This window comes from Entelurus aequoreus, linkage group LG08, assembly GCF_033978785.1.
Source record: "Entelurus aequoreus isolate RoL-2023_Sb linkage group LG08, RoL_Eaeq_v1.1, whole genome shotgun sequence".
NCBI classification, from domain to species: Eukaryota; Metazoa; Chordata; class Actinopteri; order Syngnathiformes; family Syngnathidae; genus Entelurus; species Entelurus aequoreus.
Genome location: NC_084738.1, coordinates 1,663,421 through 1,681,447, shown reverse-complemented (window position 1 = coordinate 1,681,447; position 18,027 = coordinate 1,663,421). Strand labels below are relative to the sequence as shown.

Genomic DNA, 18,027 nt, shown 5'->3' with positions numbered 1-18,027 from the left:
GGTCTTTGATGCATCAACAAGAATGGCTTGCAGAACATATGTTGGTGCTGATCAAAGTATCCATTTTACTTACCCATGTTACAGTTTCCTTGCATTAGGATCAGTGACCCAGTAAATGAAACTGCGGCAAAAAGAGAAAAAAAGTTAACGCGTGGTTTGTGACGCCTGGAGTGCAACAGTGACATCCAGCTCGTAATTTGATTCCAATCAATTAACTGTAATAACAGCTATGTTTTATTTACCAAAGGTAAATATACGACAGTGAACTTACCGGTTTTGTTAGTGCGGACGACGCTGACTTCACACCAACAGATGAGTAGCAACATTTGAAAGCGCATGAAAAGGTAAATAAAACGGCTGGAAGCTGAAAGCCAATTATGCTTTAAATGCAGCTACATTTATCTCCTAGAGTTGATTAAAAAAAAAAAACAGCCAAAGTTGTTTTTTTGACCCGGCGGTTAATTGCTTTTGTACAACAGTAGACTGGAGGCAGGGGCGTCAAAGTAGGACCGTTGAAACGGGGTCCCAAGCACAGGGGGGCCCCCTGGGCTTTGTAGAAGTTGTTTTCCTGCTATTTAAATATGTAAGTCTGTGAGGGGCTCCATCTAGTTGTACGCCTACAAATCACTTGATTAAGATAGTGTTTTATTTTCCTATATTCAAACACAGTGTTACTGTTCAAACTGTGTGTAATGTTACAGTGGTCAAAAATGTCAAATATATTTGTTACATAAAACCTCTGACTTGTTTTTAATGAAAACTTAGGCCTACTGCGCTATTGTATTTTAATTTTAATCAATATGGTGTGTAACTGGGTATGTAAATAACCATACGTTAATGCACGTGTATATACTAGTCCAGGGGTCGGCAACCCGCGGCTCTAGAGCCGCATGCGGCTCTTTAGCGCCGCCCTAGTGGCTATCTGGAGCTTTTTTTAAAATGTATGAAAAATGGAAAAAGATGAGGAAAAAAAAAAAGTTTTTGTTTTAATATGGTTTCCGTAGGAGGACAAACATGACGCAAACCTCCCTAATTTTTATAAAGCACACTGTTTATATTAAACATGCTTCACTGATTTGAGTATTTGGCGAGCGCCGTTTTGTCCTACTAATTTTGGCGGTCCTTGAACTCACCGTAGTTTGTTTACAAGTATAACGTGCTATGACTTTCTAGAACGTGTTTTATGCCACTTCTTTTTCTGTCTCATTTTGTCCACCAAACTTTTAACGTTGTGCATGAGTGCACAAAGGTGAGTTTTGTTGATGTTATTGACTTGTGTGGAGTGCTAATCAGACATATTTGGTCACTGCATGACTGCAAGCTAATCGATGCTAACATGCTATTTAGGCTAGCTATTTGTACATATTGCAGCATTATGCCTCATTTGTAGCTATATTTGAGCTCATTTAGTTTCCTTTAAGTCATCTTAATTCAATTCATAACTCATGACACAATATGGCTTTCAATTTTTTGCGGCTCCAGACAGATTTGTTTTTGTATTTTTGGTCCAATATGGCTCTTTCAACATTTTGGGTTGCCGACCCCTGTACTAGTCTAATATACTGTACTTGTTGGTCAATATGTAAGTCACCAAATATGCTTAGGTATGCTGAAGGTTTCGGTATAAAGTAAGTACACTAGCCAAAAATTCCTGTAAGTATGTAAGTAACCATACATGTACAGTTTAAAAGTATACTAGTCAAATATACTGTACTTGTACTATCAGTATGTAAGTAACCAAAAATACTTAGGTAGAATATAATGTAAGTGATATGAGCCGAATATACTTGTAAGCATGTAAGTAACAATACCTATGGTGCAGGTGTAGTTTTAAGTAGGAATACTAGTCAAATATACTGTGTGTATACTTGGCAATTCTACTTATATACTGTATGTAAGTAAACATACTTAGGTATAAATTACCCAAGTGTACATGTAGGTAAGTATGTAAGGAACCATGCAAATGGTGGATGTGTACTGTAGTTTACAGTAAGTATACTAGTCAAATATACTACTTGTACAGTCAGTATGCAAGTAACCAAACATACTCAGATATAGGTATAGTATCAAGTATACTTAAGTATACATGTAATTAGGTATGTAAGTAACCATATGTTAATGCACGTGTATATATTAGTCTAATATACTGTACTTGTTCGGTCAATATGTAAGTCACCAAAACTACTTAGGTATGCTGTAGGTTTCAGTATAAAGTAAGTACACTAGCCAAAAATTATTGTAAGTATGTAAGTAACCATACATGTACAGTTTAAATGTATTCTAGTCAAATATACTGTACTTGTACTATCAGTATTTAAGTAACCAAAAATACTTATGTAGACTATAGTGTAAGTATACTAGCCGAATATACTTGTAAATAAGCGTGTAAGTAACAATACCTATGGTGCAGGTGTAGTTTTAAGTAGGAATACTAGTCAAGTATACTGTGTGTATACTTGGCAATTTTACTTATATACTGTATGTAAGTAAACATACTTAGGTATAGGTATAGTATAAATTAGCCAAGTACTGGTACCTGATGGACAATGTTTGAGAACCACTGAAATGAGTAGTAAGTGTTGGCGTTAACGCACTTTTTGTGTCTTTTTACGCATTGAAATCAGAAAGGACGCAAATTTGCGGAAGTCCGCACGCCTCCCAGACGCTGATTTTTTTTTTTTTTTTACCGCCCGGTTTGCTTGTTTGTTTTTTTAATCGATAAATCGCTTTCCGCTGTTTTGTTTTGTTTATATTTGCCGGGTCAAATGATTAATTATTATTAACGATTAATTATTGGTCGACTTCAAAAGTAATGCACTTTCCGGTACAATTTCTTAAATTTTGATTCGCTGAAAGTTTTATCGATCGCAAATACTGCATTTCCGGTATTAGTACTCCCGCGTGTTATTGTTTTCGTCATGGCGAGCAATAAAGCCAAGAAACAAAGCTTCAATGAAAAGTGGCTTCAGGAGCTAGCAAATGGCTCACTCAAGATATTTTGCACATCACGAAACGGGCTAAGAAAAAGAACACCTTTACGACCGGGTGCACTGATTTTCAAAGATCCAGCCTCACCAAGCACCAAGAAACATCATGTTACACCTTTCATCATGTAACATCCTCCACTTTACCGGGCAGTGGGTCCCTACAGTTCCGCTCTTTGGTCGGAATGACGAGGCCGTCGATCTTTATGTTTTCCACAAAGCCAAGCGGACATCCACCATGCTATTAACACTCCTGAACGTGGTAGCGCTCCCTCTCCTAATTCGCCCACTCACTTACACACGTCACTCACCCCACATATTGCCATTCTTAAGGGGGAACACACAGCGTATGGCCATCACGAAGCCAGAGATGAAATGCTAGAGGCATTGAGTGCCACTGCATTAAATGACATTGAAATTAACTTGCCAAATTCTAAATTTGTTGGCATTATTTGCCAGGAAATGGGGGGTTTATCCATATACGTTAATCCCATCTTTAAAAAGTCAAAAATGTATTTCATTGGCTTTAGTTAAACATTAAACTTTTAGTGCATGTAGACATCAAGTGTGCTTAGTCTGGTATGGGAGCCCAACCCCCCGCCCGGACTATAGAAGACCATGGTTAATAAGAGTTAATCGGAGCACTACCAGTAAGTACCACTGTAGGGACCTTGCTGCAACTCTTGTATTGGATGATGGTGGACAGGTGAACATACACAAAGTGTTTTTCCACAGTGTGGAGGCGGCTGAGGGTGTGGGCAAGCCGTGCGACACAAAGCAGCTTAACTTCAGGCCAGGCTGCGGTGAAAGCAAGCTACTGAGGGGACTGTGGGCCACCGCCATGCTGCAGGGACGACGTGGTTAGTTATTAGCTGTCATCATTTTGCAGTAGAATACTCCCTGACGTAACTTCCTGTCTGCAGCTTATGGCTCATCGTCTTTCAAGTTTGACGAGCGCACAGTAAGTCCGCTCCTGTCGCTCTCTGATGACCACCGCACTTTGACCTTCGTCCAAATAAAACCCAGCTACGTCCACAAAAAACTCAACCAGTCGCTGCCCTACGACCCGGCACGCTTCGACTCGTGGCCCAACGCTCTGGGCTCACTCGCCATGTCCTCCGGCACCCACACCTGGGTGCTGGACGTGGGTCAGAGCGCCGCCTTCAAGGTAGGGGTCTGCTACGCCAGCATGGAGCGCAAAGGTGCCTGGGACAAGGCCCGGCTCGGATACAACGAGCAGTCGTGGGTGCTGTGCCACTTCGACGGCGAGTACTCGTTCTGTCACCAGGGGAATAAAGTGCTGCTGGAGGTGATGATCAGACCGCGGAAGGTGGGCCTCCTGCTGGACTGGCCCAGTCAGACGCTCTTGTTTTATTCGCCGGAGTCAAGTGCGGTTTTGTACACAGTCAGGGGTCCGTTTAACGCCCCCTTGCTGCCAGCAGTTGCTGTGACGGACCAGAGCGTCACCATACTACACTGACAAACCATCAACTAACATTTTCTCTGTAGTGAATTAAGGGCATTTAACGCTGTTCACTTAAATCACCTGTTAATCATGTTGACAGTTTTTTTAATCCCTTTTTACACAGAAAATATTGTACAAGTAATTTTGTGTTTGGTAAATGAATGATATCGGCATCAGTCATTAATCAACGCGGCTTCAAATAGCAAATAGTGTAGCACTGATGTCGATTTAGACCAGTGGTTCTTAACCTTGTTGGAGGTACCGAACCCCACCAGTTTCATATGCGCATTCACCGAACCCAAACCGTAATTATAAAACGATGTTATTATATTAAATACTAATAAAGATATGTTTTACAAACAGAAAGTTACAGGAATGTACACATGATCCCATCTTTACATCTCATTGTGCAACATGTGAATGTTTTAGTGGGAACTAAATGCGATATCTGAAAGGGGTACACATTATTTCCAAAGCAGGAACCCCACCCAGACATATAATACTAGTACACAGCTCATGAAAAACAATATGTTATAGTCATTGTAATTGGGCCAAAACACTTACATCAGAAAATAATCTCATGGAAATGACTGCTGTCATTTGATTACAATAATAAAACATTAAACTTGTTATTTAGTCAGGTTTGGGACAGGTGTGCTGCAGGTGTGACCACAGTGCATGTGCACGTCTGACGTCGCTCATATGTGCTTAAGGAGTTTTTGCATTTGCTCACACATATGGAAAATTAGAGGGAACATTGTTTGGGGGTGTCCATAATACGCCGACAGGGAGAAGTTTTTATTTACACGATGATTCGGGTGTGTCTTGACCTCCGCAGCGGAGGCTCTGCCGAACCCCTGAGGCCGACTCACCGAACCCCTAGGGTTCGATCAAACCCAGGTTAAGAACCACTGATTTAGACCAACTATGGGCAAAAAGTTGTTTATTCCAAGTATAATTATTCTTAACAGCTTTCGGTTTGTCTCCCTCTAGGGGCCAAATAATAGGATGATGTTTAGATTTTTATACAGCCACTAGGGGGGAGCGTTGCCATTGGAGTATGAATATTTTGTACTATTCCTCACAAATATTTTCTAATAAAAAAATGTAATGTACACGATAAACTATATGCTTAGGCACAAAACATTTAGTTGAATAAATATACATAGTATACATCCGATCATAATGAGACTATTCAGTCTATGCAAAAAACAAAAACATCCATTTTTAGTCCTCGCCACCTCATGAGTCCATTAGGATTTAAAGTTAAAGTCCCAAAGCTTCATCACACACACACACACACACTAGGTGTGGTGAAATGTGTCCTCTGCATTCGACCCATCCCCTGGAAGGTGAGGGGAGCAGTGGGCAGCAGCGGGGGCCGCACTCTGGAATAATTTGGTGATTTAGCCCCCAATTCCAACCCTTGATGCTGAGTGCCAAGCAGGGAGTCAATGGGTCCCATTTTTATAGTCTTTGGTACGAACACACGACCTTCCAGTCTCAGGGCGGACACTCTAACCACAAGGCCACTGAGCAAGTCATTATTTACGTGATTACTGGGTGGGAGGAGGCTCGATGTTCAGCTCCTGTCTCAGGTCCTCGACGCTCTGCTCCCATCGCCTCTCATAGAAGACGCTGAGGACACACCGGGCCCGTCGGCCATTCTGCACGGCCCAGGGGCCCAAAGATGTGACCAGCTGCTGCAGGCGACTTGACGCGCAAAAAAGAAACATGTTAGAAGAGGATGGAAAGGGGAAACGATGATAAATCAGCCTAATGTCCCAGCATACAGCAGGAAGTAGTGCAAATAAATAAATGGTTTTGTCTGTGACTGAGCTTACTTTGGGTTTAGTCGAAGTGGGCCCAGCAGAGCTCCGAGGGCGCACATGGGGAGCCCAGTCTGAGCGGCTTCAAACCACTTTACAGCCACTTCACCTGAGAAAATACCACCTCAATACATCAATTGTGCATTTAAATTGAGCAATCTGCACAGAACAAATACTGGATTGAGCCCTTTCCATTATTATTTCCAGCAAGCAGGTCTCTGTTTTAACAGGACACAGGAATGTGTGAGTGACAAGAAGATTAGCTAACTCGCCAAACCCCAATCCGCCATATTTAGACTATTTTGCTATTAATAATGGGTCTGGTCTCACCCAGCATGTTGGTGGGCATGCCCAGTAGGGTGTGCAGCAGGTCGTGGACCTCTCTGTATCTCTGCATGACGTAAGCTAGCTCCTCGTTGTCCACAAACTTTACATCTGCCCTCGAGTCAGGGGTCACTTGCTGAGGAGAGAGGGGGGGGAAGGAAGGGATGCTGGAGACGTTTTCAAAAAATCTGCAGCATTCGTTTGCACTAAAAAGCGCTCACGTTGTCTTCCAGAAAACGGAGGTATTCTCGGCCAAAGGTTCCCTCAGGTAAGGAGGCCATTTTTCTCAAGTCCAGCGTCGACAGCCGGATTCTTGGCCTGTCCCTTGGAGGGAGTTCAACCAAGCACAAGTCAAGGACACGTTGTGATGAGATGACATTCTGGGTGACGACGGCTTACTGGAGGACCACGTGTCCCTCCGGGTCATTTCTCATCCGGTCCCTGAGGTTTAACAAAGCAAAGTGTCCTGTTGTCTCGCCGAGCACTGCCACCATGTCTGCAAAGAGGTGTTGGGACTTTATTACTCGGCAAAATCAATACTCTTCATTTTCTCACCAAAATACCCAAAGCACTCATTTCAGTTAGAATCTCAGCAATTTTTTTACTCAACTGCAGAGAATGTCAACCTTCACTTTCGTGTTGAGTAACCGCCTCAGACTATCAGTTACTCTTCCAGAAAAGCGCTAAGACAAAGTTACTTATTTGATATTTATTTTGCCAACAAAGTTATTTTGAGTTGGTTTGTCCTCAAACAGTATTACACGTTACTTGCGGACACTAAAAAATGGGAAGGTGGGGGAAAAAAACTAGGGCTAGGCATTTTTTCATATCATCTAATTCTCAATTAATACTTTCATTTTGTTGAACTTTTTTTACTCTACCAGTTTTAAAGCACCTGTACTAAAAACTAAAGTAACAAGAGGCTAGTCCAAAATTGCATTAATATACTGGGTAGATAAAGAAAATAAATAAGAGGAACATAGAAAAATAATAAACATTTTAAATGAACCAATAATTAGGGCTGTCAAATTTAATGTATTTAATCACAAACACTTATTGAAATAATCAGCATCAACACAGATTAAATACCCATATGTGACAAATGTTGCTTCAAACTACACCTTGGTGGGACTTAAGATAATACTTTTAGGTTTTGAGCAAATTAATATTGTACATTTAATAAAAAATAAAATATGCATGGCATTCTGACAATAAAACTGCATTTCTATCAAATATTTGGGTCTTTTTCAAAGGTTTTTATTTATTTATTATTATTACAATTTACTGTGATTAATTATGATGAATCACAATTCAAAATGTGTGAATAATCAGATTTTCAAAAAATAATAATTTGACAGCACTAAAATAACAGTCCTGAGTGTTTGTCCAAGAATACAAGACCACAAACAAATTGCCCCGTCGGGGATAATAAAGACATTTTAAAATGGAAAAATTAATGATCAATCAATTAAATCGATTAGAAAAAAAGTTTTCTTTATACATTGATTAATCGTTTTAGTGTAATAATAAAAATTTATAAAATTGAATGCCTGGAACTTAAAAATATGCAGACATAGTTTCAGCACGGCTGCTGCAATAAGAACGGTGGTGTGTCGGTGCGTGATTGCGAAGCGGCAAACAGCAAATCAATTTTTTTTTAAATGCACAAATATTTAAAGTGCAATTTCAATGTTGATACGGATTAATTATAAAAAATAGAATGAACGTTATGGCAAGCACAAAAAAAAAGGTTTATTTAATCTAAAACACGCAATGAAGCTTTATCTGATTAATAACCGAACAAACTAATGGATAGATTACTTGATTACTAAAATAATCAATAGCTGCAGCGCTAAACATTACCATTTTGAATTGATGATGCTACATACTGTGATCATTGCTATTTGCAAATGTGCATCATCTTTAATACCAATACAGATGAGCAAATTAGGATTGGAACTGCTAATGCAGCACATTTGTTGTATTGCCAGTCGTCTTGTACAACCCAAAACACTGCCACACAACCAATATTGATCTAAATAAATAAAAAATAAATAAAAAAAGCTAACTTTTTCCCAACGTTAATTTAATCTTCGAGGGATAACTCCGGGTCACGGATGACATTTATTGCACTGCTCTCAAATGAACATTTAGCGCCAAGTTTCCTCATTCTGTTTACTTCTGCGCTACCTTACAACCGGATGTGGAGCGGGAAAAGGCCGACTCTGATTGGCTGTTGTCACTGATGTTTCAGCCATGTTTGATAGAGTTAATTATGCTTACAACCAATAACCGTAATCCACCTGAAATGTATCATGATCATATGATTGCCCAACTCCTACTGACACCGATGTACTGGAAAACAAAACCTAAAATGATCAAATGAAAGTTGGGACAGCCTTGCACATTTTAACGGCGTGGGCGGCAAGGCTCACAGGCCCGGCCCTAACCAATCTGGCGCCCTAGGAAAGATTTTAGGTGGCGCCCCCCCCCACATCGGCAGTGAAGTGTATATACTCACAAGAAACCGAATAGCTTTGTCTTTGACCTTTTTTTTTACTTAAAGAAAGCAAATTAACAATCAGAATAGTTAACAAGATAAAAAAAATATATGGATAAATAAATGAATACAAAAAATAAAAAATGAATATATGAAATACAATATTTTTTACATACATTAACACAAAATAAAACGTGTCAACAAGTTGCATAAAATAAATTAAAAATACAATATAAATAAGGCACTGCACAAAACAAGATATCAAACCAGTATGACTTTAACAACTATATTACAAAAAAAGGGGATCCTACAGAGTTCTCTATTTGTGCTTTTTAATATTGCATTAACTAGAATGACTTACAAATTACTGTACACCAGGGAGTACTGTAATTACCTAACGTTACATTATTATTTTCCATAACAATTTAGCCCCCTCCACAATATTAACCCGACGTTAAAACAGAACTAGCTATTTATTGATTAGCAATTGCCGAATCATGTAACATTAGCTTAATGCTAAAAAGACAGGTGAGGTTACTATCACATTCTGTAACAGACAAATAATTTCATGTAGGCTAACGTTACCTACCTGCTACCTCTGTCTTTTTCTCGTTTCTCCTCTTCTTTTCTCCCCTGGGCACCTGACAGTTTTGGCCGTTTTGACATCTTGTGTTGATTTTTTTTATGTGGTGACGTCCAAAAAGAGTCATGATACGGGAAGGGAGGGGGCGCACCGTGCCGGGGGGGGGGGGGGGGGGGGGGGGCGTAATGTTGTAACAAATAATATTTCTATTAAATAGGCTTTACTTTGCATTTTAATTAACGTGGGATTATTTTATGTATTGAGAAATAATAGTACCAACTTTTTTTTTTTTTTTCCCTCCAACATTTGTGGCACTGGCGTGGCGCCCCCTGATGGACGGCGCCCTTAGCATTTGCCTATACGGCCTATGCCACGGGCCGGCCCTGATGGCTCAGATGGTAGGGCAGTCATACCAGCAACTAAAGGGTTCGATCCAGTTTCCGCCATCCTCGTCACGGCTGTTGTGTGCTTGGGTCAGACACTTGACCCACTTTGCTTCTGATGGGTCATGGTTAGCGCCTTGCTTGGCGGCTTCCGCCGTCAGTGTATGAATGTGACGTATAATGTAAAGTACTTTGAATATCATGCAGGTATAGTAAAAGCGCTATATACATAATGACAGACCATTTAGTAAGATATATCATCCAACACCTGTTTACCCGAACGACTAAGCGTGAAACTGAAAGTTTAAGAGTGACTGATTATCAACCGACTAAGTGTGAAACTGAAAGTTTAAGAATGACTAATCAACCCCTTTTTTTCCACTTTGGTTAATCACTGTCTGTTCTCGCCACACTGGTAGAAAAACTATGGTAGCTGCCCTACCGTGTCGATAAGGGTCTTGAAGGGCAGCGACACCTGAGCCAACTGCCAGCAAGGCCTTCTGAATGGGAGTTGTGGGAATGTGGCCGGGATATAGTTCTTCATTGCAATAACTGTAACCTCGGAACTTGCCCTTGTTATTTATCAGCTGGAGGCCACACACTGCAGAGACAAAAAAGGCAACAATGAAATCAGGATATGTTGTATATGGATAACAAAGGTTTCAGCACGCTCTGAACCTTGGGCTCAAAAAGGTTGGTCCACCAGCAGTCTTTCAAAGATGATTGGCTTAACATGGTGGAAGGAAGACAGGGAGTCACTGATAAAATCGAGTTTAATCTCAATGCCATACAGTGCCTCCGTAAAGTATTCACAGCGCTTCACTTTTGCCCCATTTTGATGTTACAAATGGAATAAAGCCATTTATGTTCTCAAAATTCTACACACAATACCCCATAATGACAATTTGCAGCACCTCCCAAGCTCCGTCCGATTAGATGAGTTTTCACCCAGGATGTCTCTGTACATTGCTGCATTCATCTTTCCCTCTATCCTGACTACTCTCCCAGTTCCTGCCCCTGAAAAATATCACCACAGCATGATGGTGTCAAGAACATGCCTCACTCTACGGATGGTATTGGCCTAGTTTCCTCCAAAGAGTTCAATCTTCGTCTCATCAGACCAGAGAGAATTTAGTTTCTCATGGTCTGAGAGTTTTTCAGGTGCATTTCGACAAACTTCTTACAAAGACATTTGCTTCCGTCAGGCCTGATTGGTGGATTCCTACAGAGATTGTTCTACTTCTGGAAGGTTCTCCTCCCTCTACAGAGGAATGTGGATCTGAAAAGTTGACCATTTGGGTTCTTGGTCACCTGGCTGACTACACCAAGATGAATGCAGCAGTGTACAGAGACATCCTGGAGGAAAACCAACACTTCCCATCCAAACTGACGGAGCTTGAGAGGTGCTGCAAAGAGGAATGGGCCAAACTGCCCATTGTGCCAAGCTTGTGGCATCGTATTCAAACAGACTTGAGGCTGTAATTGTTGCCAAAGGTGCATCAACTATGCATATGTTCTTTCGTTAACAAATTTGCAACAACAATCAACATTTTCACATTGTCATTATGGGGTATTGTGTGTAGAATTTTCAGGGTAAAAAAATTAGAGATGTCCGATAATATCGGACTGCCGATATTATCGGCCGATAACTGCTTTGAAATGTAATATCGGAAATTTTCGGTATCGGTTTCAAAAAGCAAAATTTATGACTTTTTAAAACACCACTGTACGGAGTGGTACACGGACGTAGGGAGAAGTACAGAGCGCCAATAAATCTTAAAGGCACTGCCTTTGCGTGCCGGCCCAATCACATAATATCTATGGCTTTTCACATACACAAGTGAATGCAACGCATACTTGGTCAACAGCCATACAGGTCACACTGAGGGTGGACGTATAAACAACTTTAACACTTTTACAAATATGCGCCACACTGTGAACCCACACCAAACAAAAATGACAAACACATTTCGGGAGAACATCCGCACCGTAACACAACATAAACACAACAGAACAAATACCCAGAACCCCTTGCAGCTCTAACTCTTAGACTTAGAAGGGAAATTATTCAACACAGTAGCTCAGTTACAATGATGGAAAGTGTAAGGATGGAAAGAACAATGCAGGGATAAATAGACTAATATAGCGATAAAAAGTCTAACTTATATACGAATAAATACATAATATGTGTACAGTATATTATATATACAGATATATCATATTATGTCTATAACATATATACAATATATACCAATGGCCATGTACAATATTACAGTATATGTGACAGCAACAGCATAAAATAGAGAGTAGATCCAGCAGAAAATAGACATTATAAACAAAGAGAAGTAGCTAACATAGAAGGTGTCAGGTAATAGGCAGATATCATCTATTGCTATATGGCGAGTGATTATACAGCTGGATGAAGTGTGGAATGAAGGAGTTCTTGAATCTTCTGGGACGCTACAATATACACCCCCGCTACTCCCCGCCCACCCCAACCTCCTCATGCTCTCTCAGGGAGAGCTTGTCCCAAATTCCAAACTGCTGTTTTGAGGCATGTTTAAAAAAAATGCATTTTGTGACTTTAATAATAAATATGGCAGTGCCATGTTGGCCTTTTTTTTCCCAAAACTTGAGTTGATTTATTTTGGAAAACCTTGTTACATTGTTTAATGCAGGGGTCACCAACGCGGTGCCCGCGGGCACCAGGTAGCCCGTAAGGACCAGATGAGTAGCCCGCTGGCCTGTTCTAAAAATAGCTCAAATAGCAGCACTTACCAGTGAGCTGCCTCTATTTTTTAAATTGTATTTATTTAGTAGCAAGCTGGTCTCGCTTTGCCCGACATTTTTAAATCTAAGAGAGACAAAACTCAAATAGAATTTGAAAATCCAAGAAAATATTTTAAAGACTTGGTATTCACTTGTTTAAATAAATTCATAATTTTTTTTACTTTGCTTCATATAACTTTCAGAAAGACAATTTTAGAGAAAAAATACAACCTTAAAAAGGATTTTAGGATTTTTAAACACATATACCTTTTTACCTTTTAAATTCCTTCCTCTTCTTTCCTGACAATTTAAATCAATGTTCAAGTAAATTTATTTTTTTTATTGTAAAGAATAATAAATACATTTTAATTTAATTCTTCATTTTAGGTTCTGTTTTTTCGACGAAGAATATTTTTGAAATATTTCTTCAAACTTATGATTAAAATTCAAAAAAATTATTCTGGCAAATCTAGAAAATCTGTAGAATCAAATTTAAATCTTATTTCAAAGTCTTTTGAATTTCTTTTAACATTTTTGTTCTGAAAAATCTAGAAGAAATAATGATTGGTCCTTGTTAGAAATATAGCTTGGTCCAATTTGTTATATATTCTAACAAAGTGTAGATTGGATTTTAACCTATTTAAAACATGTCATCAAAATTCTAAAATTAATCTTGATCAGGAAAAATTACTAATGATGTTCCATAAATTCTTTTCTTAAGTTTTTCTCTTCTTTTTTTCGGTTGAACTTTGAATTTTAAAGAGTCGAAATTGAAGATAAACTATGTTTCAAAATTGTATTGTCATTTTTTTCGTGTTTTCTCCTCTTTTAAACTGTTCAATTAAGTGTAAATATCATTAATTATTAATAATAACATAGAGTTAAAGGTACATTGAGCAAATTGGCTATTTCTGGCAATTCATTTAAGTGTGTATGAAACTGGTAGCCCTTCGCATTAATCAGTACCCAAGAAGTAGCTCTTGGTTTCAAAAAGGTTGGTGACCCCTGGTTTAATGCATCCAGCGGGGCATCACAACACAATTAGGCATACTAATGTGTTAATTCCATGACTGTATATATCGGTATCGGTTGATATCGGAATCGGTAATTAAGAGTTGGACAATATCGGATATCGGTTAAAAAAAAAGCCACTATCGGACATCTCTAGAAAAAATGATTTATTCCATTTTAGAATAAAGCTGTAACATAAAATGTGGAAAAAGTGAAACGGTTTAAAAAATTTACAACAAATGGAAAGAAGCTGTTGGATTAAAATATGTGTTTAATAGTCACTTTTAAACTGCACAAATGTCAATAACAAAATGGTAAGGTTGTGCATGCATGCTGAAAAAACAGCGAATCTAACATATACAGTTCCGATTGTTCTGCGTTTGGGGGAGGATGTGTCAAAGCAGAGACATTCTATAATAAAAACAATTACATGTCATTGGCAAACAAAAGTATGAGCTAAAAATCTATATTATTGTAGATGAATGGCTAAAGCTAACAAGCATAACAGCTAGTAGTAGTACTGGTAGGAGCATGCACTGTAATGTCCTCCGTTAACAAGCCACACTTCGACCTTCCTCAACATCAAAGCCGTTTAACCAAAATGTATTTTTGGAAATGTGGTAATATTAACCGTGTCTAACAAAGGCAAACTCGTACCGTTCTTTACGCCCAAGGCAGACCGTTGGCTCCTTGAGCATCGAAGCAACGACAGTGCCATGCCGTCCTAACGTAAATGCGCATGCGCCTCGTCTGACCAAGTCAAAGGTAACGCCGTTAAAGTGACAGTAAACATAACTTAAAAAAATATTTTGTGCTTTTATATCCGCACTTTCGTTTCACTTCTGCCTGAGACTCAATCCGTAATGTTTATGTTCGTTATGAGACTAACGCGTTGGTATCCTAACAACGTTTAAACCCCTCACGCCATCCAGTAAATGTAAAAAAATATATATATATATTTTGAATGAAACGGCGTTAACTTCACGTCGAAAGTTAGGATGTGACGTTGTCGGTTGTACCGAATTAACGTGTTTCACTAGTTGTAGGCGGGACTTAAACCAGAGGACTCAAATAATCGGGAGTTAGATTTTGAAAAGTCTCTTCGCTTGCTCGGTAAGTCATTTTTTTCTTTAACTCATGTCATTGACAGGCACACAGAAGTAGAGAGTGCAAGGTTTCGTTTGTTAGACTTATTTCATGACTTAGGGGAAGGTGTTGTAAGACATAGCATGTAAACAACACACCCAGTTTAGTCAGCATTGTTTTTCACAGACTAACCAGTTTTCTATTTTATACCACAGTAAAGGAATTCTACTTTGTTATTGTTTGCCATATAGCTAGCAACAGTTCTGTTAGACATGTTGGCGATTGGGGTTTCTTCATTTTTTAATACATTTTTTCCAAAGCACTTTAGTGCATGTTTTGACTGCTGTTTGTTCTGTCTCTTGGCAAACACACGGCTTATCATTGTACACGTACTAGGAAACTGCTGCCTTGTTATGTGGAAGTACTGATAGCCTTTTTGCTGATGCAAGTACAGTATAACAGTCACATTCTGATATAAAGTCTTGCTTCAAAACAACAATTTTGGGGGGGAAACGTGTATTATTGTTGGTTGAAGGGTTGAGAAACTGCACTGGAAGATTTCTAAGCTCTTAAGTGAAATGCAAAGTGCATTTCTATTTTTGAAGGTGTTATCCTTTACATATATATGTATATATGTATATTTATATGTATATAGGAATATATATGTGTGTGTGTGTGTGTGTGTGTGTGTGTGTGTATATATATATATATATATATATATATATATATATATATATATATATATATATATATATATGTATATATATATATATATATATGTATGTATGTATGTATGTATGTATGTATGTATGTATGTATGTATGTATGTGTGTGTATACATATATATATGTGTGTGTATGTATGTATATTTATGTGTGTATGTATGTATGTATATACACAGTATATGTGTGTATATGTATATATAATTGTAGTTCACCGTTAGGTTTAGTTTTGTGTTGGTCAGTTTTCAGTTAAAAATTTGAGTTTTTGGGGTAAGTAATACACCAAAGAAAGGGTCATCCTTCCATTCATCGCTAGATGACAGTATACTTTTACCAGGGGCTTGAAAAAAAGATGTGAACTTTGTGACAGGGGCTGGTTATCATATATTTTGTTTTATTTACGCTTCATAAGAGGGTTAATTATCGTAAAAGACCAACAAAAGCCTATTCAGCATCTGGCTTTCCCCCAAATGCAAATTATTACCTGAGTCAATATAATAGAATTTTGGATGGCACCTTCAATAAAAAAATGTTCAATCATTGTTTGTCAATTACACCAACACCCTTCATTTTCCACAGAAGCTGCTGTTTTACTATATGACTGGTAAATGAGGGTGTGTTTTGCTTTGCATGATTAAACATGATTATATCTGCTGGTTTACTGTTAAATATTTTTGTTGCATATCAGTATTTATTTTCTTGTGTCTCAACAGTAGGCCACAAATGGTCAGAAAAAAAAAACTTTTGTGTTTTTGTTTTTTAAACAAAAACAAGAACAGTACCCACTTCTCGTTTGTAAAGTAAATCTGTATGGCAGATACGGGCATCTAGACCAGTGGTTCTCAAATGTTTTTCACTTTAGAAAACAATTGGCTCTCCAAGTACCACCATAATAACCAACAGTGAAATACAGTGGCGTAGTAGGCCTAAATATTCATAAAAAACAAGGCAGAGGTTTTATTTATTTGGCTGAGGCCCAGAATCCCTGGCGGGCACTCTCGATTTTCAGCGTTTCCCATACCTATATTAAACAATTTCTGCATTTGAAATCTCACCATATTGCAGTTTAAATTCTTAATAACTGTGGTTTTGGGAAAGGCTTTCATGCCAAGTTGGACATTTACCGGTTAGTCCACGCTAGCCGCTAGATGGCGGCAGGCAATCGTGTTTTTTTTTAAGGAAGAACAGCACCTATAAAAAAAGTGGTGATAGGCTCAGTTTCTCATGACCCTACACTTTTATTATTATTACCATTTATTTGAAAACTCTCTTATGATTATCTATTAACGTCATTTTGGAAACACTTATTTATTAAGTCATTTTCAGAAACACTTATTTATTAATGTAATTATTGAAATAGCTGCCTTTGGTACATGATGAGTATCTTTTACTTTTTCACACCCTGAAAACTGAACTTTAACACAAAACCAGTCAAGATAGGGGCTTTAAAAAATGGTGACGTTTTACTTGAATCAGCACAATTAAAAGTTGTTGCGTGAATACCGACCCTATTATTTCAGAACTGTTCAAACAAAAACTGTCATGCTATTATTAGCATCACAGACAAAGGCTTTTTGTGGCCCCATTTCAGTCTTTAATATTACTGATGTTACTGTAGTAGTGTTTGATTTTATGAGTTGCTAATTTAAATTGAATCCTGCAAGGTTCACTAGTTATTAACAATATAATCTGTGTGCATTGGTTCTGATCATGTGGCCTCCACTTGTGGTTGTGCCTGTAAATAACCACATAGTGTTTGACATGACATCATAAGGAGACAACCTAGAGGTTATGAATTTTGTTAATGAAAAAAAATGCATTGCACTACTTAGCAACAGCCAGGGGCGCTGTTGATTCATACTTAACTGATTTGTGTAACAATCTCTGAACTATTTATTGTTCAAACAGCACAATTGTTACCCTCCCGTGTAGCTTAGACCTAGTGCAGGTTCCTGTCTGCAGCGCTAAACCTTCTGAGTAATGTATAGAATCCCTACTTAATATTCTTCCATCCATCCATCCATTTTCTACCGCTTGTCCCTTTTGGGGTCGCGGAGGGTGCTGGAGCCTATCTCAGCTGCATTCGGGCGGTAGGCGGGGTATACCCTGGACAAGTCGCCACCTCATCGCAGGGCCAACACAGATAGACAGACAACATTATTTATATATTTATTCAAGCTTTACTTGTCCAGGGTAAGTCGATTAAGAATATTCTTACTTGGCAGCATCTACATGACAGATATGTTGAAGTGTGATATAATCTCTCACCCTTTTACCAACAAAAACGCTAACTCTTTTTGCTAATTTTGCAGGTGTAAAACCGCAAAAGTTATATTTCGGTACTTGACGCATGCCTACTAGGGCTGCGAAT

General features: G+C 38.6%; 3 protein-coding genes across 7 annotated transcripts in view; 2 read left to right on the top strand and 1 right to left on the bottom strand.

Annotated features, from left to right (window-relative positions):
• Window positions 1-6,440, top strand: part of bspry (B-box and SPRY domain containing) — a 30,788-nt gene extending 24,348 nt beyond the window's left edge. Inside the window, exons 5-6 of one of the 2 annotated variants that reach the window (XM_062055306.1) lie at window positions 3,720-3,844; window positions 3,908-6,440. In XM_062055306.1, the coding sequence (XP_061911290.1) occupies window positions 3,720-3,844; window positions 3,908-4,464 (682 nt within the window). In that variant the 3' untranslated portion in view covers window positions 4,465-6,440. The remainder of the gene's footprint in view (window positions 1-3,719; window positions 3,845-3,907) is intronic. The other variant, XM_062055305.1, reaches the window with a different exon arrangement.
• The window catches only part of coq4 (coenzyme Q4 homolog (S. cerevisiae)), a 52,595-nt gene continuing 39,943 nt past the window's right edge, over window positions 5,376-18,027 (bottom strand). For 2 of the 3 annotated variants that reach the window (XM_062055308.1, XM_062055309.1), the window contains 6 exons: window positions 10,511-10,669; window positions 7,002-7,098; window positions 6,824-6,926; window positions 6,609-6,738; window positions 6,294-6,387; window positions 5,376-6,162 (listed from right to left, as the gene is read on the bottom strand). In XM_062055308.1, coding sequence (XP_061911292.1) covers window positions 6,006-6,162; window positions 6,294-6,387; window positions 6,609-6,738; window positions 6,824-6,926; window positions 7,002-7,098; window positions 10,511-10,669 — 740 coding nt within the window. In that variant the 3' untranslated portion in view covers window positions 5,376-6,005. Of the gene's footprint in view, window positions 6,163-6,293; window positions 6,388-6,608; window positions 6,739-6,823; window positions 6,927-7,001; window positions 7,099-10,510; window positions 10,670-14,505; window positions 14,634-18,027 lie in introns of those variants that run through there. The other variant, XM_062055307.1, reaches the window with a different exon arrangement.
• Window positions 14,552-18,027, top strand: part of traf2b (Tnf receptor-associated factor 2b) — a 40,855-nt gene continuing 37,379 nt past the window's right edge. The window contains exon 1 of one of the 2 annotated variants that reach the window (XM_062055303.1): window positions 14,552-14,613. The gene's annotated coding sequence lies outside the window, so the exon portion shown is untranslated. Of the gene's footprint in view, window positions 14,614-14,633; window positions 14,962-18,027 lie in introns of those variants that run through there. The other variant, XM_062055301.1, reaches the window with a different exon arrangement.